At 41.2% G+C, this 25728-nt stretch overlaps 1 protein-coding gene across 6 annotated transcripts in view; it reads right to left on the reverse strand.

Moving 5' to 3' along the window:
- ACACA (acetyl-CoA carboxylase alpha) overlaps positions 1 to 25728 on the reverse strand; it is a 242979-nt gene that overhangs the window by 30464 nt on the left and 186787 nt on the right. For all 6 annotated transcript variants that reach the window (XM_028109119.2, XM_028109115.2, XM_028109116.2 and 3 more), the window contains 5 exons: positions 12702 to 12845; positions 12021 to 12141; positions 8777 to 8873; positions 5410 to 5506; positions 4401 to 4536 (listed from right to left, as the gene is read on the reverse strand). In XM_028109119.2, coding sequence (XP_027964920.1) covers positions 4401 to 4536; positions 5410 to 5506; positions 8777 to 8873; positions 12021 to 12141; positions 12702 to 12845 — 595 coding nt within the window. The remainder of the gene's footprint in view (positions 1 to 4400; positions 4537 to 5409; positions 5507 to 8776; positions 8874 to 12020; positions 12142 to 12701; positions 12846 to 25728) is intronic.

Below are 25728 nucleotides of genomic sequence, written 5' to 3' on the forward strand. Positions count from 1 at the left end.
ACTCCCAGCTATGTGAAGGGCTTGGATCTGACTGCCGAGCAATTATCTTCAGGCCCTGTGACTGTGAGTAACGAAGGGGCATCAGGCTTCATTATAGCTGACAAGCTTGGGACTGAAAACAATGCCTCCATCTAACCTGCAACACCAACAGACCCGCAATCCAACCATCAAAACACCCAAAAAGCAACAAAGGCTATTAAAATATAAACGGACACACACAAAACAAACCGTACAAACAACATGCTCATGATGAATCATAGCAGTCCCAAACCACACATTCTGAAAGGCAGGTTGAAGCACCTGGCAACAGTCTGACACACATTTGTCTGAAATCCCTTCATTTCTGAGACAGAGCAAAAGCACAGCCAAGAGTAGCAGGGGAGAGTGTATTCCCAAGGGTTTAGGCTAGACATCAGTCTAGGGAATTTTAAAGCTATGCATATGCTGACTGTCAATTCTCAGGCCATGAGAAAAGCAACTGAGAATGGAAAATACTGATAGGTTCTTCAATGGAAAGGCGGGGGCTTGGCAATTCCTAAGCACTGTGAGCAAAGCACATCTGCATCTGATCACACAGCCTTTCCAGTGTGTTCTCAGCATCCAGGCACCAACCCTGCCTAGGGCCTTCATTGTTACACAACATGGATAAACTGTGGCAGCCACGGTGCAGGGTGGTAGGGTATTTCCACAGTGCCCCATACTCTTGAAACTGGAACAGATCTTATTGGCTTAGGGCGAGATTATCTGTTAGAAGCTGAAGGTAAACATTAGACATACACAAGCTGCATATACATAATGTGTCTCATCAGTTCATTATGGCCGGCTGACACAGTATTTTGACAACCAAGTAATCAGAGACTTTCAAATAGACTTTCATTCCAGTTAAAGTTTTCAATAAATGTTTTTTTATTGTTATTTATAACCTGTCCCAGGAAAAAATAATAAGTATAACATGAAAAGCCAACTGAGAGTGACCCTGTAGCACCAGCAGTGAGGCAGCTTAATATCACTGGGATTTGCATCCTATCAAGCTATTCATGCTGAGGCTGGGACCCTGGTGCTAATTTCTAGTAAATTTCACGCTTGATGTCTCCCTGTTGTGGGTCATTGCCGGTTCGTCTAAATAAACTGCTTCCAAATGGCTCTTCCATCTAAATATTCAGCCAGTTTTTATAATTTAATTTTGCATTATGCTGAATAGCCTTCCGGCCAGATAGAACTCATTGGGAAAAAAGCACCAACACCATCTTGACATACTTTTATTTATTTATTTATATTTTTACTGCTCGAATTAGACCTCCTAGGCTGACTAGTAAAGAGTTGTTTTTTTTTTCCCCTCCACTAATGTCAATTTTCAGCATAGCAAGAGCTGTCTCTAATCTTTTCCTACTCATTACACACAATTTTGGAGTCATTTTACCCACAGTGCAGTCGGCTCCTGGCTGTGTGTTTGTGTGCACTGAGGGATGGCATAATTGTTTATTTTCCCTCCCTGCATAATCCCCAGCCAGTACTGAAACCAAAACTGCAAACATCTCCCCAAGGGATATGGAATGACTCTCAGCTTAGGTCCCTTTACATGAGATAATATGTAGAAAACATCCTGACCTGTATGTAAATATGAAAGGCGATGTTCTTCCCCCTCCTACGTTCACACTGATCTCTATCTTCCCTAAAGCTTATTTATCTTAAGTGATGTGTGAATGGATACAGTAGCACCAAAATTCAGAAGGCAGAACTGGCCCTGGTCTGTATCAGGCCAGTAACTCATTTTTGACCAAGGGCAGGGGAGAAGGGGGATGGGGGAAATTATTGTTTAATGAGTACAGATTTTATGTCAGGGATGATGAAAAGGTTTGGGGTATATTTAGTGCTGACGGTTACATAATGCTGTGAATATATTTAATGCCACTGAATTGTACACTTACAGATGGTTAAAATGATAAATATTATGTGTATTTTGCTGCAATAAAAAAAACCATACAACTCCTATCTGAACTCTTGAAGTTTCTTGTCACAATAACCAAGGACAACTTCAAAGCAGAGGGCAGGTAGGTGGCTAATAACTTTCTCAGGAATCTACACAGTTTATTCTAGAGATGTTCTAGTAGAGCTGGCTTGGTCCTAGGCTCTAAACTCAGCCAACTGTGCTACAGGAAGCCAGACAGATCTGCGTTCCTCTCCCAGCTCTGTCATTTTTTAGCTAAACGATCTTGGGAAATTTACTTAACCTAAGTCTCAATGTATATAAAATGCCGATAAATAATATAGCCTACCCCTTAGAAGTGCTTGTTGTGATGATTATGTACAGTAACGCATGTAAAATGGTTAGCATGGTTTCTGGTGAAAGGAGCTCAACAAATCTTAATTGTTGCACAGCTAGCAGCCAATCTGGGCCTGAGCCAGAACATGCAGCAGAGTTGAAGCTTTTCCTATAAGCAGCAAACTCCTGAACTCTGAACTCCTTAGGACAAATGAGCCAGGCTGGCTTACTCCTAAGTAATGTCAGGAAGAGTGAATTCTCAACGGCCCCTGGGAAGAGAGGTAACTAAGGAGTACTGGCACGGCCTTATCTAAGTCTTAATGTAAATCTTTTGTTGTTGTTATTGTTCTTCGTTTTTTTTTTTTAAGATTTTATTTTATTTATTTATTTGAGAGAGCAGAGCAAGAGAGAGAGAGAGCTCAAGTTGGGGGAAGGGGCAGCGAGAGAGGGAGAAGCAGACTCTCTGCTGAGCGGGAAGCCCAATGAGGGGCTCCATCCCTCCTGGGATCATGACCTGAGCTGAAGGCAGCCGCTTAACTGACTGAGTCACCCAGGCGCCCCATCTTAATGTAAATCTTACAGCCAAGAAATCTGGGATCAAGTGAAACTGGATGCTAAATAAACCTCACACATATGAATGAAAGGGCTTTCAGGCTCCTCCCCCAGAAAAAACTTCAGGATAGTATCATACTCTTTTGAACACTGTAGTATTTTGTTCAAGACATTTTTCTTGACTCCTTGAGGCAATGTCTGTCTCTGATTCAGTTTTGTTTTCTCAGAAGTAGCTAGCAGAGTTCCTTGCACATAGGAACTCAATAAAAATGTGCAGGTTGACTTGTTTAACCTATACTTTCAACATCGCATGGCATTTTCACTGATTTATTCTCTTCGTCATAAAATAATTCACCTGAGAGTCTATAAAAGTATACAAACATTAATTTGCATGTACAGTCCAAGTCTCCCCCAAGAAAAGTGCAAAATGTGGTAGTTCTCCAGCAAATATGGGCAAAGGGGAACTTTACAGCTTAAAAAAAGAAAAGAAAAACCAGCCTAGTGTTCCATATTTCACCAAGGAAGCCTGGCCGTCCAGGGCTCTTCTGAGCCAGGTTAAGGGAAAGTTGCTGGCACAAGGCTCTAATCTCTCTTCACACACAGCCGATAATCTATAAAAGGGTAACTGTCTCAGGCTTTTCCTCCCTCAGACGGAGAGATGCTCCTGCCCCAAGCTATTTCTGAGTTCACTGTTTCACATCTTATATGTCCTTCTCTCTAACCACTCTACTCCAGCATTGCCAACTCCTCCCTCCTTCCATTCCCCTAACTCATTCTACTACTTCACAACCCTGAGTTCTCCCCCAGTGAACAAAGTTGACATTGGCCAGTGTATTCATCCCCTCCTGGTAAGGAGTCTCTGGTCTCAGCATGGCCACGAATCTCTGGTCATTGGAGAGAGAACTTTGCTACTATAAGAGGGAGAACGAGTTTCCTTTGGCTCTCTTGAACCATCCACGGTGGCTCTGCACGGGGAGGATTCTCAGTAAATGGTGATACTAGCTGCCTACATCACTAAGCGATTCCCATAGCACAGAACGGAGCCTGTATAATAATGGCCTGATACGCTGGAGCCACGGGCCCACCAGGCCTGTTGTTGGATGATAATAAAATACACCACAAATTACCACAAAGAACAGCTTCTGATACAGAATTTGTTCGTTTTCTTCTGGTGAAGGCTAATTTCGGTACCTACCTCAGGCATGATAGAGCATTCGAGCATGGCATCAACAAAGAATATGCCCAGAAAAGAGGGACAGAGGATAGCTAGCACAATCATAATTCCCCAGGACCACCAGAGCAGTCTATCATTCACCTGTGAAAGCCAGATCCACAACAGCAGCCCACTAGATCACACTAGTAGACTGTTCTGAAATTTTGTACAGAATTGAAAACCACACAGTATTTTCCCACTCAAGTTGCAACTCAGAAGCTATATTTCAGAGAAAGTATAATCCCCAAAAAGCCTAGGGTGATAGGCTTTAAGGATACCCATTGGTTCTGCCTAGTATAAACCCTCCCTCCCTGTGCTGTAAAGTTCTGGGGAAACAGTTACGCCCCTCCAGCCCAGAGCCAGGCCAATCACCTTTCATCCCACCAGAGAAGCCTCTCCAGTTGGCAAAGACCATCAGAGGCAGCCCTTCACGGTTGAAGTCCTTGATGGCTTGATAGGTCTTAAATGCAGAGTCTGGGAACCAAACCTGGCCAGCCTGCTGGATTATCTATTGGGGAAAGTCAAAAAGGAAGACGCAATTAACAATGGAGTTTGAGGGGGGATTTCTGCAAGGTGAACAAGGTTTTACTTGTTTACTTTAAAAACTCAACCAAGCCAAACAAAAACTGTTGTTGTTTATCAAAAGGATCATCTTTGAATTCAAAAAGAAGAAAGGATCCTGGATCTTTGACTTTGTTAAATATTCCTCTTTTTAAGTCCTGATTACACCACCACTCCTCAGTCAAGTGGAGGAAACCTTACTGCTTCTAATGGAAGAATGCCGTCTTGAGAATGAATCCTCACTGTAGGCTTCCTGAAGGCAATTTTAAGCCGCTCAACTACACTAGTCCTCAAAACAAGCCAACTGTACATAGTTCCCAGTCCTCTCACTCTGTGCTTAGTACAAGCTTTCTCCGTACTATGGTTGGTCAACAGACACTTGATGTGACACTGCTGAGTAACCTCTTCCCTGGCCTCTCCCACCCCTCATTTTCTGACTCTTGTCCGGATATGAAAATATAATCTACCCTTTTAAAACAAAGATGAGTGGTGGCGTTCATATTTGCCATTAGGGCAGACTTCTTCTTAATTCTAGTAATAGCTCATCCATGTATGTGTTCAGAGAATCTGGGACCAAAGTGCCCTCAGCTGCCTTTCTGTAAGATCACCTCCCCAACAAACATAGACTGTTCTTTAGCATCAACAAGACCACTCTAAAGGCCTAAGTAATTTTTCAATTGGAATTTAGCTTGTAGTCCATTTAGAGTCATCTTAAAAGTGAGCACATGATGGTTTGCAATGCCCCCAGTATATCCACAGGCTCTGCAGAAGGGAAAGCCAGCTCCGAACACAAGAGCACAGGGTACCCGAGGTTACTAACCTTGGCTTCAGAGTCCAGGTTCGCAGGATCGGCTGGGATACTTAGTTCCACTGTTCGGGTTTCTACGGCAACTACCCCCACAGGTATTCCTCCTAGCCTGATAAAAAATGAGCCAAAGAAGAACCCAATATATGTAAATAGTACAGTTAGTCATTTCTTTTCCAGCCCCATATCAAAAGATTGGAGTGTGTGTGTGGAGGGAGGGGCTGGAAACTGCAAATACAGAGAACAGGGGGAAATCTGACTCTTCTAGGGGTAGAAGACTGCTCTCAGAATCACTCCTGTTCTCTACCACATTCAAACCAAGGGTTGTACTAGGTGAGCCTCAGCAGTTAGACCCAACAACAGTCTAGATGTGTGTGTGCACACATAGGCATGCACGCACACACCTTTTTCTGTGGATGCCAAATGAAATTTCTCAGCTCACTCTAGAGCATCTCTTTGGTGAAGACAGAGGGAAAAGGTCTGAAAGGGAGGAGGCACCTGAAATTTACACTGGGCAATACAATGAATCCCATATACCCAATACCTAGCTTCAATAATCAACCCCTGGCCAGTCTTGTTTCATCTTCATTTCTATCTAGTTTCTCCTCCATGAGTCCCATGTTACTTTGAAGCAAATATTAAATGTATAATTTTGTCTATAAATATTTCAGTATCTGAAAGATAAAGACCACTATGCTATTATCACAACAATAGTTTTATTTTAATAAAAAGTCCAGAGTATTTTTTGGGGGGGGTGGGAAGTGCAGGTGTGTTATGGAGATGATGAAAAATACGTGCCAAGGGTGCAGAGGTGGTTAAATAAGCCCTGAACTTTCTCTTTCATTGGAAAAGAGCAGTGGCACAGGGATAACTTGCAGCCACTACTCTTGGTGAAATAGGCGATCTATATTGAAAGTATGCATTTCATCTCCAACATATGTTAATTTAAAAAAACTCTTCAGGAGCTCAAAGCCTCTGCATCTATGCTGCATGATACCCTCTCAACTTCGTCCTCCAAAGATTTCCTGGTAAAAATCAGGAAGAAAGAGAGGGTGAGTGAAAGTGGGGGGAGGGGTGGCAGTTGCTGCAGGTACAGGATGAGTCCTTACTCTGGAAAATGTGATTCAATCTTCACTTTCTCAGCTGCATTCCTTGGGGCCGAGGCTGGGATGGGTTATAGTCTCTCATTCCCCCAGCATCTCCATAACAAACTTTTCCATGAAGAATGGTCTTTGGTTGTTATAGTGGCTACTGGAAATGGATTCTTGTCATCACAAGAGGCCTGACAGGGGCCTGAGTGGGGACCACCCACCCCCTTGTCACTTGCCTGCACTGAATCAGAATCAAAAGGCCTCTAGACAACCAGACAACGAGCAGGAGGTACACAGGAGGGTTTAGAAATATTTCTGTTCACAATGATTAACAATCCAACTGGAAACTTGTAATTGCAAAAGCCACCCTAAATCGGTAACTTATAACTTATATATTAGGGCCCATGTGACCTAATAAAGAACATCTTTATCCGAGTATTACAGTTATTTATTGAACTTGAAAACAGCTCAGAACAACTTCTGTTTTCTATTATACTTCATATAAATTTTATCAGGCTAGCACATGAAGATGCTACATCTTGTTTTATAGTGTGTCCCTGGACAAGGTGCCATGGAATAATAAAAGACAATTTACAGCCAATAGCACACATATTCCAAACATACATACCAAAGATGAGTTTTGGCAGCACTTACAGTAACAATCCCAGAAGAATACATTTATATTTATTTCTCGAAATGCCATTGCTTTTGCAAGAAGCTAGCTCCATTTGTGTTTTATATACTTGTGAGCATGTGTATGTGTTTGGAGTAAGAAGCCCAGAACTCATCAGATGGAAAGAAAGGAAGAAGTCAGAGTGAGTGTTGCAATAAACAATGGCAGAGCTAACTAAAGCCAAGCTTGACTGATCTTGCTCACAGAACAATCCCTTTTCTTCCAATCATAAGTGTAAAGCATTATTCTCTTGTTTCCCGTGGGAGGATCTTAAAGACCTTAACAAAGGTTTCGCTTTCTGAGGCTTAAAGCCTGTCATGTTTTTAACAGACAGGAAGACTGAAGCAGCATAGGTAACAGACAAATTTTCAGAAAAGTTGGTCTGAGTGTGATGTGAGGGCCCTCCATAACAAACCGATAGATCCTGGGTAGAAAGGCTCTCTCTCTGATGCATCCCCCATCCCACCCCTCCCCAGTAGGAATTTTACCAGGCACAAAGAATAGTTCTCACTGGGCCCCAGAAGCCTGTGGTGAGGGTAGAAGACCTGAGATGTGAGAGAAAATGGGAGCTAGCCTCTGTGAGTTTCAGTCTGGGCTGACTCCAGGCCTGACTCTTATTCAGAGTCACAGTGGAAGATCGTGTCTGTTGGATTTGCCATCTGATGGCTCCTTGTCACTGGCAGCACGAGACATGCTGACCTCCTATACTGAGAGAACCACAAAGCCTAGAATTATTTTCAAGGCTAGAATCTAAATCTCAACCCAATGTGGCATGTTTGAGAATCTTGAGCAGGTGCCACTTTTCACCAAGATAAGGAAAACTGATTGCCCCCGAGAGGAAGGTGAGCTCCAGATGTGGGTCCCTGGGGCAGCATGTCTCTGCAGTGCAGAACGAGATTAAGATCAGCCTTGGCAGGTGCTTGTTATAGTGAGCGCTACAGATTATTTCGTGCAGAGCTTGCTGTTGAGTGAAGCACTTCTTAGAGTGGGTATTAAAATTTAATAGAAACTTCAATTTCCCATTTGAAAAATATAGGTAGCCCGGCAAATCTATTCCAGTTTATTTTACTCATTCCTGTTTCAGGTAAACTTTTTTCTTTGCAATTCAAAGCTGATGATAAGCCAATATCGTGCATTTGTTATACTTAAATAATCTTGATGCCAGGAAGGAACTTCTTCTAGGTTACACAGATCTTTGGGGTTACATGGCAAGGTAGATGAGTCTGATTCATTTGTCACCTACTTCGGAAAGAAAATGGTCTTTGGGGAAGGGGAAGGTCACTGGTGGGCTATGGCTATTGTATTTGGGCTTTACAGCCCTCAAAGAGCTTTTCTTTCAGTATTATAAAGAAGAAATGTCAAAACCAGACTTCAGATTAAACGCATCGTTGGAGAGACACAGTAAATGACTACTGGGAACCAGCACTCCAGTTATGCTGCTGTGGGCATGACTATAATCCAATATTCTTAGAAAGTTTACACAAACAGAGCATTATTGGTAAAACAAAACAAAATAACCCCAACTCCCCCCCCCCCCAAAATCTCTATAGCCATGGCCCTTTCCTTTCTCGTTTTTAGTTGGGAGGAAGAAGAGCTTCCAAAACAAAAGAGCTCTTACCTGGCTCTGCCAACCACCACAGTCTGCGCCCAAGGTTGCATGATCTCTGAGAAAGATCCATAGTCAAAAAATCCACTCAACCACTGACCTTTCTGGGCTACAGAAGGGAAAGAAAGAGAACAAAAAGAGAATAAAGACCATCAATCCATCGAAAATGCACTGGAACTGGCAAATTTAAGTTTGGATTTGGGGGACTGTTTTGGGGAGTTCTGTTGTTGTTTTTAACCATATTATAATAGATGCACACATTAGGCAGCTGAATGCTCATCTGCCTTCAGACATCATCTCCTATTTCATTTGCTAGTCTGCATAAAAAGAATCATTTATCAGCAAAAGCATCATTTATTGTTAAACGATGGGGTTCAGCTAGCAGAGAGTTTGCATGCTTTTAAATAAATAACTTGGCTTTTTTCAAAACACTACAAACATTTGTCAAAAGGCAGCCAAGTCATTGAAGTGTTTTTAAAATGTCTATTTCTATTTTAAAACTTAGCCTACAATTTTGTTTGATTCCACTGACTTTAAAGCTGAAGACAGCCAATGATAAGTACTAATGACCAGATGAGGACCCAAATTTGGGGACAAGAAAAGGGACTTGGCTTCTCTGCTAGAAAAGCAATAAGATACATCCACTTTACTTACAGCTCAAAAAGTATAATCTTTCTACAAGAAAGGGCCATGCCCGTATACTCTTGACACACAGCAAAAATATAATGGTTAAGATGCACACACCTAATGTCATTAACCTCCCCTGCACACAGAATTTCCTTCACTGGCAAGACAGGTAACTTTCGACATCTTAGGTTAAGAAAAAAACTTTTGTTCCACAGGTATCCGTGTTTGACCAAGGCCCCATAAAAGCTTCTGCAAATAACTGTTTCCTAGCTTGCCCCTCAGCTCACGGTTTCTCAGCGATCCTTCTAATTTGAACATGGCCCTCCGCCCCCTAAAAACCCAAGTCCAAAACCAATTAAAAGTGGAGATCCGAGCAAGCTAACCTCTGCTGACTTAAACAGGATGGAGAGTGTTTTATCAAGACTAAATTTGTAATTACTGTGTTCTACATTCCTTGCCTCTATGGCCCCAGTGTAAAATGTGATCATCCATTTCAAAATTATCTCTCTATCGTGAGCCCAAAGCCGATCGTTTAGATTCTGGTCTCGTGTTGGGCGTCAGTTTGAAGAATATCACAGCACTATCTCCTCTAATAAATGACTTTAACTTTTCACCTAGAAGATATCTGCTTTAACTTATCACAGGGAATCATCTGCTTTCTTTAACGCTTCCACTAAATTAAAATCTGAAGTCACTCGATTTGGGAGCGAGTGTTAGCTGCACATAGACAGCAGGATGAATTACTAGGCAGTCGATGAAAAAATATTATCCAAAAAACAGAAAACTTAGTTTATCACAAATTTCATTTTATTCTGTGGGTCGCATTAATAATAGCCAGGATAATGCCCACTTACATATACACACATCTGTTCATCCCGTGAAAGAGGGCTCAAATTCTGATGAAGGTTCTAAATCAAACTTCTAAGTGCATCAGGATACTGAAATTCTGACCTCATATGCTTGGATCATTTTAGGATTCTTACTTCAGTAACAATGATTTGGAACAACAGAATTCATCAAAATGGAAAGACTTTCTTCTTTAAAAACCCTCCTGGCTATGTATGTTGATTGGGGGAGGGGACTCACTGGTGGGCTATGGCTAGTGTAGGTAGACTTCACCCCCCAACCGCCCCCAAAGAGCAGGTTGTGTTCAGTTCAGATGCAGAACTTAGAAGCCAGCTAAGATGCAACCCCCTCCTCCCCACATGATTCCCAGGAGGACTCATGGAGTCTTGTTCTGAATTCTCCCAGAAAAGACCTGGATTTTAAGGCTGACAGATACCTTAGGTTCATAGTTCTTATCATAATCACGGTATACAAATGAGAGGTAGGGAGATTACTATGGTGATTTTTCTGGCTACGTAAGAAAAACTAGTTTTATTAAGAGCAACAAGAAAAGGCATTGAAGACAACAGGTAAAATTTGAAATTAAAATTCCTCTGGTGATTGTTCCATACAATCTATAGTTGGGCTGGAGATTTAGCCCAAATTCCCAAGTAATAGCTGTGTGACCTTGCACAAATCACTTAACTTCTCTGAGCTTTGTAAAGTGGTAATTTCTTTTCATCTCTGAGAAGTAGTAAGCCCAAATAAGATAATGTATATGGAAGTGCTTTGCTGCCCCACCTAGCTCAGAGTGGGTACTGAGAAAGGTTTAAGTCTTCCTTATGCAGACCTCTTTTTTCTGTCAACAAAATCACAGTGACTCTTAAATTTAATGAATTATCTTCTGCACTCGCTTTCTTTGAAATAGTTGCAAAAAACATGCAAAAAAGAACAAACATCTTCTCAAACAACCTGAAAAAAAATAGATTCAAAAGGTGGCTGGGGGATTTGGGGCTTCACAAAAGAACCACCTGCTAAGTAAGGTTTGTTAAAACAGCCTAATGGACCGATAAACAAGAATGTACATTCACCTTACCTGGGGCCACCACTTTTTTTCTGTTTCGTTTTTGTTTTAAAGATAGGCAAAATCAGCCATAAGACAGAGGGATATATTAGATAAGTATGGGGTGAGGGTTTATTCTCACTTGATATATTTATAAAATTAAGAGTGCTGGACATCTCTTCATGAGTAATTATCTTACAAAGTAACCTTACATTAATAACTAAAGCAAGTACCAGTACTTTTACCAATATCATAAGAAACAAAGGGTACAATGCAGGGTGGATGCTCAGAAATAGCTTGACGAGAAGAGTGTAGTCACGTTCCACACTAAAGGGTCAAATATCTTTTCTAAAACTGATCTGATTGATCTCTGTTTACAGAGCCTGGACGGTCAAAGATTCCATGACTTTATTGCTTAGATTTAACTATTCTGAAGTCTTTGAAACCATTAAGTAATAAGTGCTTTAAGAACAGAATTAACAGAAGAAATGTATTAGTGACTGCCCTGCGTATGCCTCAGTGACTGACTTATACATCTAATTTCGTTCGGTTCTCATTTGTTCTTGAAGGATTTTCCACCTTGATCTTCAGAGAGCTGCTTGAAAGATTTGTCTCATTTCCACAGTTACTTTAATAGCTCTGTGATGCCACATACTATTGTGCAGGAATTGGTTAGTGATTAAAAGGAAGACTGACAGCCTGAGGGCCAGGGTACTACCAGACCCTCAAATATATACCTACTTGGGTGAGGTCGGCCGGCTAGCATCCATCGAGGATCATATGGGGCCTTCGTGGGAACAAACTCGATGATTCTATCTATAGGATCCTTGGAGTTCAGGAGAGGAACTGAGCTGCGCACATTCTAAAAAGTGGTTGAGAGGAAAGAGCACAGCAATCAGTGAACAGCAGGCCCATGATCCCAACTCAGCCACGATCGTTACAAAGGCAGTAGGGACTAAATATAGAATCACACCCATCGGTCCCAGTCATCAGCTACAGGTACCCTGACTGTATGCCAAGCCCTGAGAACATGCATAGGTCTCAAGTCTCATGCAGGAGCCTGGCAAAAAGAGGTACATTCTGACTCTTGATTTCCGTGTACCCACACTTTATGGGAAGCTTCTTGGGGGGAAAGATGGCTATTACAAAAGAGAAAACCCACAGTGACCTGAGCCCAGATAGGCCATGAAGGCTTCCGTGACTGGGGAAAACATCAGAAAGGGGCCTAATCAATGAAATCCAAAGGCATTTTAAAGGTAGAAGCCCAAAGATGGCTGCAAGAGAAACCAATAACTTCCAGAGGAATATTTCATAAAACAGCTTCTCCACCATAAAGAGGAGACCTCAAACACAGAGGCCGTGTGAGCTGTGGTGGGAAGGCCGGGTTCTGTGGGCTTTGTCTGCTGGGTGGGAAGGGCTCACCTTAGGCATGTAAGACAGCCAGTGCAGGACAGTGAAAACCCCTTCAAAGTCATCGCAAACGATGCTGTGGGTCACCCCATTGTTGTGCATGATCTGGATGCCTCCGAGCTGATTATTGGAGGTATATACCTCCCGCCCAAGGACCTGGAGAAACAAGCAGGAGAAAAGACATTTGTCTTGACAGAAATAAAGGCAAAGTCTATTTTGTGATTCTCACTAAAACGGGTTCTTTTCTCCACCAGACAGATTCCAGCCTCTGTGGGTTGTTCAGAGGGACTCTCTGGACCTTTGTCTTAAAAAGAAAGCTGAGAAAGTCAAAAAGGCTTTTTGTGAACAATCACATATACCGTTGCAATTTAAAAACCAGCAAAAGCATCTCCCTCTCTCTCCTAGCTGCCACAGACAGGTGTTAGCATGCTTCGACTCAGCTAGAACCAGGGTGGGAGTGGGGGGTTGAGGCTGTGACCCAGAAGTGCAGGCTATGCCTGTGTCTGCAGGCCAGTGGACTGCTGCATATATACACAAAGAAGTAACATGCCTGTCTTTTGACAATCTTTAGTGACAAGTCTCGCTTAAATGCTGTGAAGTTTGGGTCCCTAATTTTTTTAAAAAAAGATTATTTTTCCCCTTACATTTGATTTTTCAAGCTGGTCCCCACACACAAGTCCTAAGGCAGGCAAAATCCTGAAGCAACTCATACATACATGAACCCCTGAGTCTAAATTCATCTGTGTGTGCTGGGTGGAGGGCAGTGATTTATACCCAAGCCCACCTCTCCTGTGTCCTTCTCTCCCAAGGTTCAAGGGAATACAGAGGGCCTCTATCCCCCGTGTGTCCCTGGAGGAGTTTAACTCGTGTGAGGTTGAAAGGCACCTGCAACTGGAAACCACAAAGTTTCCTTTAAAGATGGACAAAAAAAAGGAAGGAAAAAATATTCGTAGACTTGGAAATTGTAGGGTTTCTTTTTCCCTAGAAGACTGGCTAATAATTTCTTTCAGGGAGGGAGGTTTTCTGACCCAGCAATGGAAGCTGGGCAGCCTGATCACTGACTATTGCAAACTGCTGAGTGTGTAGTAATTGCCAGTCATCTAGGGTCGCCCTAGAGAGCTCTAAACAGTTGTAGAGCGCTTACTGTGTTTTGCCTTTTCTCTTCCCTCTCCCCTCCTCCTTCAGAAAATAACCACAACACAAATTTGCTTCCTTAGTAACTTTCATTCATTTTCAGTCTCTGGGAAGAACCTAATAAAGGGAAGGCCAGCAAGTTCTACCTGTATATTCCCATCTTGCCCCTTCCTGTTAGGAGCTTTGAGATATTCGCCTCCATGCTGGGTCAGCCCCCACATCAAGTCCCTGCAAAGGACGAGGAAGTTGGCGACCAAAGTCATCACCTCAGTGTGACCCAGCTGGTCTTTGCTCCATGTAACTTCAGCTAGGAAGGGAGGAAGAGACTCTTCTGAAAGAAATATGGAAAGCAAAACTGCCTTCCTTGGTGAGGAAGTGCAGAGAACCAGTCTTTGCAGACAGCCCTGAGCTGAGCGACAAGCCGGCAACCGCTCTGAAGGAGCCCCAGGCACAGGGGAGACCGTATGTGACCACTGGGCTCCCCCTCCTCCTCTCAGTCTGTCTTTAATCTCAGCCCAGGCACTGTGGCTCCTTTCTCATTCTCCTGCTGTCTCTTTCCATTTGCCCTCTCTCTGACTGATACACTGATCTCTCGGTCACTCGGCTTTCTGCTCCACTGAGTCCATATTACTAATAACACCTCCGCCACGGCCAGTTTACCTCATGAAGGCAGGAGCACATCATTACAAAATAAACTCATAACTTTGACATTCTAGCAAATACACGCCGTTTGTTATTTTGATGGCTTTAGTCTTTCTAACAGGCAGAGGGCATTACATACCTGTTTCATTTATATCTTTAAATGTGTGCACACATGTATGGTCGCACATGCATCAGGAAACAAAACAGAACAAAAAACCAACCCCAAACAAATATCCAAAGCAGTCAGTTGATGGGGGACCCTGGTGGAAGCAAAAACCCTGTCACTCAGGGAGGCCACGCTCTGATCGGGCTCTGGTTTTATGGACGTCATAAACCTGATGGCCCACAACTGGTCCTTCTGGGACAGACCGCCTCTCTGCCAGAAGTCATTCAGTGTGATCAGCAGTATTTTTAATTATTAAAATAAAATTGGAAAGGGGGAAAAGAAATAAAAAGGAGACACTGCACTGACCCTGAATATCTGATATTCACACTCTATGTCAGGAGCCAAGAACCCCTAGCTGCCTGGAAGAGAGCTGGGACCATTTCCTACTCTGAAAGATGGTTTTCTTTCCTAGCAAACACTATTTCTAGTACTTGATAATGTCCACCTGCTTAGAACCTCACACCCCTCCAAAATGAGTGATGGACTGAAGGACCAATCTTGGCAAAAGGGACCAAAGTGGACCAAGAGCTGCTCAGCTGTTCAAATACATCTTCCTCACACAACTTTGTCCCTCATTTCAAAAGGGAAGAGCATCCAGGACCAGGGCTACTCTCGGAGGCTCTGCCACTTGCCCATTCCACCCCATATTCCTATAAATTAATGGGAGACAAACTTGGAGGGAGCAAGAGTTTAATCACCTAGCACATCTTCCCTTTACAAGCAAAACTCAGCTTCTGACGCTTTGGCATTGTTCTGAAAAGGCAGTATTTGTACACTGGATTCAGAAAGAAACCTAACCAGGGCTTACCACAACCAAGGACACTATTTCTAGACTAAAGAAATGTTTGTCATGTGAGAAAATTCATTTACTTTGGGAATTAAAGGGAAAAATTACAGGCTAGACTAACAGAGTCTCCAAATGGCTCTCTGTGACTGGCCTTATCTTAGGGGGTGGGGAGGGAAGGACACGCAGAAATGAAACCTGCTTCACTAATCACAAACAAATGCTAACAATCATAGCTACTTTACAATCGGTGAAGAGAAAGCAGTACCCTCCAGTTCATCTTCAATGACCGTATGTTCGGAGCATGCACCAGTAGAATGAGGGTGCACACAATAGCTCCTGATTTATAGGGGTCGTTGCTGACTCAAGTGGTTTTAATGATTTTAGAATACTTCACAACAAAAGCTCCAACCAAAGAAGCAGAATCTGGGCTAGGACAAAATCCATTTTGCCTAACTCTGAAATGATCATGCTGGAACAGTTATGCAAACCCTGATCAGCATCTAGGAAGGCAAAGAAAAGAGCCCACATAGACGGTACCACGGCTTTATTCTTCGGTGTTGCCCTACCAATGTTTCACAGAAAAATGTGGGGTAAACGATCCTCACTTAGTATTTTCATGAAGTAGGTGAGCTTTATTCATCAGTTTTTCAACTGTGACATACACTTAGCTATACAAATCGAGTTGCTGACCATTTTCCCAAATTACTTTTCTCACATTTTCTACTGCGTGATGCAAACTTTTAATTCATCTTCCCAACAAGCATCAGGAACCATATTTAAACACAGGAGTCACTCAAACAGAGGTGGCTCCTGAGGCCCCACTTTGCTGCTCCCCATGTTTAGGTGGAGAAGCAGTACCATAAAATATTAGGAACAGGGACCACCTCAGGGTCCTCTGCTGAAGAGTGCCCATGCCCACAGAATTGAATAAGGGTTGATTCTGAGGGGAAAGAGGATCTTCCCCCACCCAGTATAAACCTAAGCCTCATCCAGTCCTTCATTCATTACAGGTGGCAGACCTGGGAATTAAGGGCACCACATAAAAGCCGGTGATTAGCAGTGATTAGCCTTGTTAAAGGCTCCACCGAAGATGCTACGCAGCCGTTAGAAATTTCGAGATACATAAGAAGTACAAATGAATGCAGTCATACATACATGCTAAGGCCTCTGTTGCTGCTGCTTATCTAGAGACACTGCAGACAGCTCAGGTTTACCATAGCTGACAGGCAATGAAAACAGTCTAATATACCGCCTGCTCTCTCCCTTAAATCCTTTTTTGGAGATCAAGATAAACACGTTCTTCCTTTCTCCAGTGCTCCAGACGTTTGACTGAAGTGGCAGAGCATTGTGAGGTTTTGTGCAAATGAAATCACTATGTAATACTGAATGAGTATAGTATTTACTTGTCAGGATATTTGTCAGCACAGGCATTGAGATTTCCAAGTTTCATAGAGGCAACTTAGCTCAATTTTTTTAAAAACTGCCTTTGTCCTGATATACACATTATGTTGGGGGCCTTTAGACTTACAGGCAAATATTTGCAATCATGTGCTGAAGATGTGAAAAATAATGATGCATATCGATGGAATAAAAAATGAAATCTACTGCTGCTTTCCCCCCTTTAGCCAATCTTTCCTCCTTTAAACAATTCTTGGGTCAGGGCAATCCTCTATTTAAGGAAGCAGGAAGTATAAAATTCCTCTTGCATCTAAGAATTTAGGCTACACAAACTGAGTTCTTGCTGCAATCCTCCCTCTCATTAGGATATTTCCATCCTCAAGAGGATGTGAGGAGGGGTTTTGTACATTTCCCAAGCAATTATCATTACTGGACTTCGTTCATGATTCTATATATTAAAGTCACTGTGGGATCTGTCAGGTTATTGATAAAGGTTTGGCTAAGGCAGAAAGAGAGACAGATATGGACAGAAAAATACGTGGGAGCAGAAAAAAAGTGGTAAAATAGGGACAAAAGAAAGGAGGAAGAACGAGAGAGGAAATGGGAGGGGGGAGAAAAGAGGAAGGGAAAGAAAAAAACGCAATAGCTCCTCTACTCCTGCTGCTGACACTCTCCTCCCTGATCTGAGAGGACTACATTTTTTAAAAGCTGACAAGTAATTCAATCTCCAATTAACAATTTTAAGTGGTGCAGCACATATTCCTGTGTAAATGTTTCTCCAGGAATGTATCCAAGGGTGAATGGAATTAAATCTCTAGGGAGGCAGAACTAGTGCCTATGCAACCAAGAATATTTGGGGGTTCCCAAAACACAGCCTCTTGATACACAGACTCAGGGTTACAACTTCCTCTCCCCTCTTCATTGCCACTTGTCACTAGCAAATTGGAGTGCTGGTTGGCAGCTGGTAGTCTAGGGTTGGGGGGTAGAGAAGGGGCACAGTGACCTACTGCTGGCACAGGATGGGAAAGCCTCTGACCTGAGCCACAACTGGACTCAGGACCATCCACTACAAGACCAAAAACCTCTCCACACACAGCAGCATGATGAAGTGATCGGGTCTGCTGATGGGTAAATTGGGAGTAAAGGGACTGGGTAACCAGTGATGGGAGAAGATATTTAACCAAGAGGAGACTGAGATATAGGCCACTGGAAGACCTCTGCTTACTGAGGGGTGGGGAAAACAGAGGAATGAGTTAGATGGCAGAAGGATGACAAGGATTTGAAGGTGGACTGTGTGAGGAACAGAAATGCATTTTTAATGTAATGGGGGTAGAGAAGAGCCACATGACAGTTTACCTGTCAAATGTATGAGAAAAGGCATACACTTCCGGAGCGCAAAGTGACTGCCAAAGAGAAATCACTTCTCTCAGGGATCCAACAACTGTTCATTGATCTACAGATTTGAATGTACTGACAATAAATTGCTCCCAAATATGGAAATTTTTAAAAAGTCTAGTTCAGGGCACCTGGGTGGCTCAGATGGTTGGGCGTCTGCCTTCGGCTCAGGTCATGATCCTGGGGTCCTGGGATCGAGTCCCGCATCGGGCTTGGAAGCCTGCTTCTCCCTCTGCTTCTCTCTCTCTCTCTCTTTCTCCCTCTCCCTCTCTCATGAATAAATAAATAAAATCTTTAAAAAAATAAAATAAAAAGTCTCGTTTACTGAGATATAATTTACATATAGAAAAATCATTTTTAGGTGTAGAATTCTATGAATTTTGACAAATATATATACTCATATAACCACCATCAAAACACCCCAAAAGTTTCCCTCTAAGAGGCAGGATCAAGATGGCACAGCAGGAAGATCCTGAGTTCACAACCTCCCACAAACAAACCAGAACCACGACTACATATAGAAAAACTATCTCTGAAAATGAACTGAAGAAGAGATTTTACACAACTAAGAATATAAAGAAAAAGCCACATCGAGATGAGTAGGTAGGGCAATAGTAGGTCTAGTCAGGACCCACACCCCTGGCATGATGACCCACAAGTGGGAGGGATATCACAACTACAGAGACCCTCCTTGAGGAATGAGGGGTCTAGGTACCACCCTGGGCTCAGTTGGGGGGCCTGCACCAGGAAGCAGAGCCCCCATAACATCTGGCTTTGAAAACCAGTAGAGCTTACGTCCAGGAGGGCAGCAGGAAACAGACTGTACTTAAAGGGCTCGCATAATTTTACTCCCTCCAAATCCCAGTGCAGAAGCAGTAGTTTGAAAAGCATGGGGATTAGATGTGAAGGAGATTCACTGACGAATTTTAGGGCATGTGCTAGAGGGGCAGAGATCTGTTGGAACATTCTCCAGGGAAGGAAGCATTGGCAGGCACCATTTTCTTCAGCCCCTCTTCTACCTAGTTGGCCCGGTGGTGGTGAGGGACAGTTCTGACACTCTCCATCTCCTGTGCTAGCACTACTCACCACATTCCAGCATTCCCCTGTGGACTCCCCATCCCCCCACACCCAGGGGGTAGCCTCTGCCAACACGAGAGCAACACCAGAGCCCCTCTCATCCGGTGATCCCTGCCCTGAGGGGCCAGCCTCACACACTAGCAAGTCTGCACTAACTGTGGCTCAGCCTCAACAGGATGGTGCACATAGCTCACCGGGGATACCCCAGAGGGTACCTGGATTGAGTGAACAGGGTGGTTTTATGTTACTGGCTCCAAAGGATACTCTCTACATAAAGACACTTCTTCAAGACCAGGAGATAAAACTGATCTACCTAATACATAAAAACAAACACAGAGTTAAGCAAAATGAGGAGACGAGAGAATACATTCCAAATGAAAGAATAAGACAAAAATCTCAGGAAAAGAACTAACTGAAATGGAGACAAGCAATCTACCAAAGAGTTCAAAGTAATGATCGTAAAGATGCTCACTAAGCTCATGAAAAGAATGGAAGAACACAACAAGAACATTAACAGAGAGAAAATATAAAAAAGAACAAATCAGAAGAATACAATAACTGAAATGAAAAATACACTAGAGAGATCAATAGCAGATTAGATTGTGCAGAAGAATGGATCAGCAATGTGGAATAGTGGAACCCACACAATGAGAACAGCAAAAAGAAAAAAAAGAATGAAAAAATGAGGACTGTTTAAGGGACTTCTGGGACAACATCAAGCATACTAACATTTGCATTATAGAGGTCCCAGAAGGAGAAAAGGAAAGGGACAGAAAACCTATTTGAAGAAATACTGGCTGAAAATTTTCCTAACCTGGGGAAGGAAGCAGACATCCAAGTCCAGGAAACACAGTCCCAAATAAGATGAACCCAAAGAGATCCACACCAAGACATAATACTATACTATACATCACTATATTGATTATAATACACTATAATCAAAGTGTCAATAAAGAGGGAATCTTAAGGGAAGTAAGCGGAAAACTTATTATGTACAAGGGGACCCCCATAAGACCATGAGCTGATTTTTTAGCGTAAACTTTACAGACCAGAAGGGAGTGGCATGATATATTCAAAGTGCTGAAAGGAAAGAACTTACAAGCAAGAATAGTTCACCCAGCAAGGTTATCACTCAGAATAGGAGAGATAAGGGGTTTCCCAGAGAAGCAAAAGCTAAAGAAGTTCATCACCACCAAAACAGCCTTAACAAGAAATATTAAAGGGACTTCTTTAAATGGAAAGGCCATCACTAGAAATAAGAAAATTATTAAAATTATTATTACAATTATTATAAAGAAAAAATCTAACTGGTAAAGGCAAAAATATGGTAAAGGTAGTGGATCAACTACCTACATAATTAGTATGAAGTTTAAAAGACAAAAGTAGTAAAAATCATCTAGACCTACAATAGAGGTCAAAAGATACACAAAGTAAGATGTAAAAGATGACATCAAAACATAAAATGTGGGTGGGGGGCGAAAATGTATTGCTTTTAGAATGCAGCTGAACTTAAGCGACCATCAATTTAAAATAGCTCTGTATACTACCGGATGTCATATATGAACCTCATGGTAACCCCAAACCAAATACCTATAATAGATACACAGAAGGTAAAGAGAAAGGGATGCAAACATAACACTGAAGAAGTCACCAAATCACAAAGGAGGAGAGCAAGAGAAGTAACAAAGAAGATCTACAAAAATATCCAGAAAACAATCAACAAAATGGCAAAAACTACATATATATCAATAATTATTTTAAACATAAATGGACTAAATGCTCCAATCAAAAGACACAGGGTGGCTGAATGGATAAAAAAAAACAAGACCACCTATATGCTGCCTACGAGAGACTCACTTCAGATCCAAAGACACACAAAGACTGAAAGTGAAGGGATGGGCAAAGATATTCCATGCAAATGGAAATAAAAGAAATTTGGGGTAGCAATACTTATATCAGACAAGATAGACTTTAAAACAAACACTGTAACAAGACACAAAAAAGGGCATTACATAATGATAAAGGGATCAATCCAACAAGAGGATATAACAATTTCAAATATCTACACACACAACATATGGGCACCTAAATACATAAAACAAATATTAACCAATATAAAGGGAGAAATTGACAGTAATACAATAATAGCAGGGGACTTTAATACCCCACTTATATCAATGGATACATCACCCAGACAGAAAAATCAACAAAGAAACAGTGGCTTTGAAAGATACATTACACCAGATGGACCTAACAGATATGTGTGTGTGTGTGTGTGTGTGTGTGTGTGTGTGTGTGTGTGTAACATTCCATCCAAAACCAGCAGAATACACGTTCATTTCAAATGCACATGAAACATCCTCCAAGACAGATCATATGCTAGGTCACAAAACAAGTCTCAATAAATTTAAGAAGACTGAAATCACATCAAGCATGTGGTACACATGGACCACAATGGTATAAACTTGAAATCCATTACAAGAAGAAAACTGGAAAAAAATACAAACATACGGAGGATAAACAACATACTAGCTACTAAACAACCAATGGGTCACTGAAGAAATCAAAGAGGAAATAAAAAATACCTTGAGACAAATGAAAATGGAAACACAACATTCCAAAATCTACAGGATACAGTAAAAGCAGTTCTAAGGAGGGAAATTCATAGCAATGCAGGCCCATTTCAGTAAACAACAACAAAAAAATCTCACATAAACCACCTAACCCTAAAACTAATGGAACTAGAAAAAGGACAAACAAAGCTCAAGGTTAGTGGAAAGAAGGAAATAATAAAGATCAGAGTGGAAATAAAATGAAACGGGCTAAAAAGACAACAGAAATGATCAATGAAACTAAGAACTGGTTCTTAGAAAAGATGAACAAAATTGATAAACCTTTAGCCAGACTCATAAGAAAAAAAGAGAGAGGGCCCAAATAAATAAAATCAGAAATGAAAGAGAAGTTACAACCAATACAACAGAAATATAAAGGGTCATAACAGACTACAATGAACAATTATATGCCAACAAATGGGACAACCTAGGAAAAAAAATGCATAAATTCCTAGAAACATACAATCTTCCAAGACTGAATCAGGAATAAATAAAAAATCTGAACAGACCAAATACTATTAATGAAATTCAATCAGTAACCAAAAAACTCCCAAAAAACAAAAGTCCAGGACCAGATGGCTTCACAGGTGAATTCTACCAAACATTTAAAAAAGAGTTAATACCTATCTTTCTCAAACTATTTCAAAAAATTGAAAAGAATACTTCTGAACTCATCCTATGAGGCCAGCATTACCCTGATAACAAAACCACAAAGCCCACCAAAAAAAAAAAAAAAAAAATTACAGGCCAATATCCCCGATGAACATAAGGCACAAATCCTCAAAAAAAAAAAAAAAAAGATTAGCAAACTGAATTCAACAATAAACTAAAAGGATAATACACCATGATTATGTGGGATTTGTTCCAGTGATGCAAGGATGGTTCAGTATCTGCAAATGAATCAATGTATCCCACATTAAGAAAAAGAAGTATAAAAATCATATCATCTCAATAAATACAGAAAAGCATTTAATAAAAATCAATATCCATTTATAATAAAAACTCTCAACAAAATGGGCATAGAGAGAACATACCTCAACATAATAAAAGGCATAGATGACAAAGCCACAGCTAACGTCATACTCAACAGCGAAGAGCTGAAAGCTTTCCCTCTAAGATCAGGAATGAGATAAGGATGCCTACTGACACCACTTTTATTCAACACAGTATTGGAAGTCCTAGCCACAGCAATCAGACAAGAAAAAGAAATAAAAGGCATCCAAATTAGAAAAGAAGAAAATACCTATTTGCTGTCCTGATTGGCAGATGACATGATACTACATAGAAAACCCCAAAGACTCCACCAAAAAACTATTAGAACTGGGGCATGTGGATGGCTCAGTTGGTTAAGTGTCTGCCTTTGGCTCAGGTCATGATCCCGGAGTCCTGGGATCAAGCCCCACGTCAGGTCCCTGCTCAGCGGGGAGATTGATTCTCCCGTCTTCCTCTGCCCTTCCCCCTGCTCCTTTTCTCTCTCTCTCTCAAATAAATAAAATCTTTAAAAATAAAAAAAAAACCATTAGAACAAATAAATGAATTCAGTAAAGTTCCAGGATACAAAATTAATATACAGAAATCTGTTGTATTTCTATAGACTAATAATGAACTAGCAGAAAGAGAAATAAGAAACCAATCCCACTTAAAATTGCAACAAAAAAAATAAAATGCCTAGAATTAAATTTAACCAAGGAGATAAAAGACATGTACTCTGAAAACTATAAAACACTGATGAAAGAAACTGAAAAAGACACAAATAAATGGACAGATATTCCATACTCATGGACTGAACAAATTAATATTGTTAAAATGTCCACATAAGCTAAAGGAATCTACAGAGTCAATGCAATCCCCATCAAAGTATCCTATCAAAATGGCATTTTTCACAGATCTAGAACACCTAATCCTAAAATTTCTATGAAACCACGAAACACCCAAATAACCAAAGCACTCCCGAGAAAGAAGAACAAAGCTGGAAATATCACACTCCCCAATTTCAAACTATATTACAAAGTTATAAGTAATCAAAAGATTATGGTATTCGCACAAAAACAGACACATAGATCAATGGAACAGCATACAGCATTCAGAAATATATCCACGCTTATATGGCCAATTAATTTTCAACAAAGGAGGCAATAATATACAATAAGGAAAAGACAGTCTCTTCAATAAATGGCTTTGGAAAAAATGGACAACTACATGCAAAAGAATAAAACTGGACTATTTTCTCACACCATATATAAAAATACACTCAAAATGACTTAAAGACTTAAATGTAAAACTGGAAAGCATAAAACCCCAAGAAGAAAACATATGCAGTAAGTTTTTGGACATCAGTCTTAGCAATATTTTTTTGGATTGGTCTCCTCAGGCAAGGATAATAAAAGCAAAAATAAACCAATGGGACTTCATCAAACTAAAAAGGTTTTACACAGTGAAGCAAACCATCAACAAAATGAAAAGGCAAACTAATGAATGGGAGGTATCTGCAAATGATACATCCAATAAGGGGTAAATATCCAAAATACATAAAGAATGCACACAACTCAGCATCAAAAAAATGAACAATCCAATTAAAAAACAGACACAGGACCTGAATAGACAGTTCTTCAAAGATGACATACAGATGGCCAAGAGGCACATGAAGAGATCACTAATCATCAGGGAAATGCAAACCAAAACCACAATAAGATGTAACCTCACATCTGTCAGAATGGCTAGTATCAAAAACAAGCAAACAAACAAGAAATAACAAGTGTTGGACAAGGATGAGGAGAAAAGGGAACCTTCATGCACTGGTGATGGGAATGCAAATGGGAGCAGCCACTCTATGGAGGTTCCTCAAAAAATTAAAAATAGAATTACCATAAGACCCAGAAATTCCACTTCTGGGTATTTAACCAAACAAAACGAAAACACTAATTCAAAAAGATACATGTACTCCTATGTTCACTGCAGCATTATTTACAATAGCCACAGTATGGAAGCAACCTGTGTCCATCAATAGATGAATGGATACTGAAGATGTGGGGTGTGTGTGTGTGTGTGTGTGTGTGTGTGTGATGGAATATTACTTAGCCATAAAAACAATCTTTCCATTTGTGATGACATGGATGGACCTAGAAGATATGCTAACTGAAATAAATCAGAGAAAGACAAATACCATATGGTTTTATTTATATGTAGAATTTAAAAAACAAATGGACTCAGAAAACAGAATGGGGTTGCCATAGGGACATGTGTGTGTGTGTGTGTGTGTGTGTGTGTGTGTGTGTGTGTGTGTGTGAGGGTGGACAAAATAGGGGAAGGAGATTAAAAGTTACAAACTTCTAATTACAAAATAAGTCATGAGAATGTAATGTACAACATAAGGAATATAGTTAACAATATGGTGCAGTGCCTGGGTAGCTCAGTCGGTTAAAAGTCTGCCTTCGGCTCAGGTCATGATCCCAGGGCCCTGGGATCGAGTCCCACATTGGGCTCCCTGCTCAGCGGGGAGCCTGCTTCTCCCTCTGCCTGCTGCTCCCCCTGCTTGTGCTCTCTCTCTCCCTCTCTGACAAATAAAATCTTCAAAAAAAAAAAAAAACCACCCAAAACAATATGGTAACAACTTTGTATGATAACTGATGGTAGCTAGTTGTATGGTGGTGATCACTTCATAATGTGCACAACTGTTGAAACACTAATGTTGTATACCTGAAACCAAGATGATACTGTATGTCAACTACATTTGAATTAAAAAAAAATTCCCCTCATCTCCTTCGTAATCCATTCATTCCCTTCTCCCCTGCGTTCTGCCTCAACAGTTTTACCTTTTCTAGGATGTTC

The sequence above is a fragment of the Eumetopias jubatus genome, unplaced genomic scaffold (assembly GCF_037043125.1).
Source record: "Eumetopias jubatus isolate StellerSeaLion01/CBP00866 unplaced genomic scaffold, mEumJub1_p1.0 scaffold_10, whole genome shotgun sequence".
Taxonomy (NCBI): domain Eukaryota; kingdom Metazoa; phylum Chordata; class Mammalia; order Carnivora; family Otariidae; genus Eumetopias; species Eumetopias jubatus.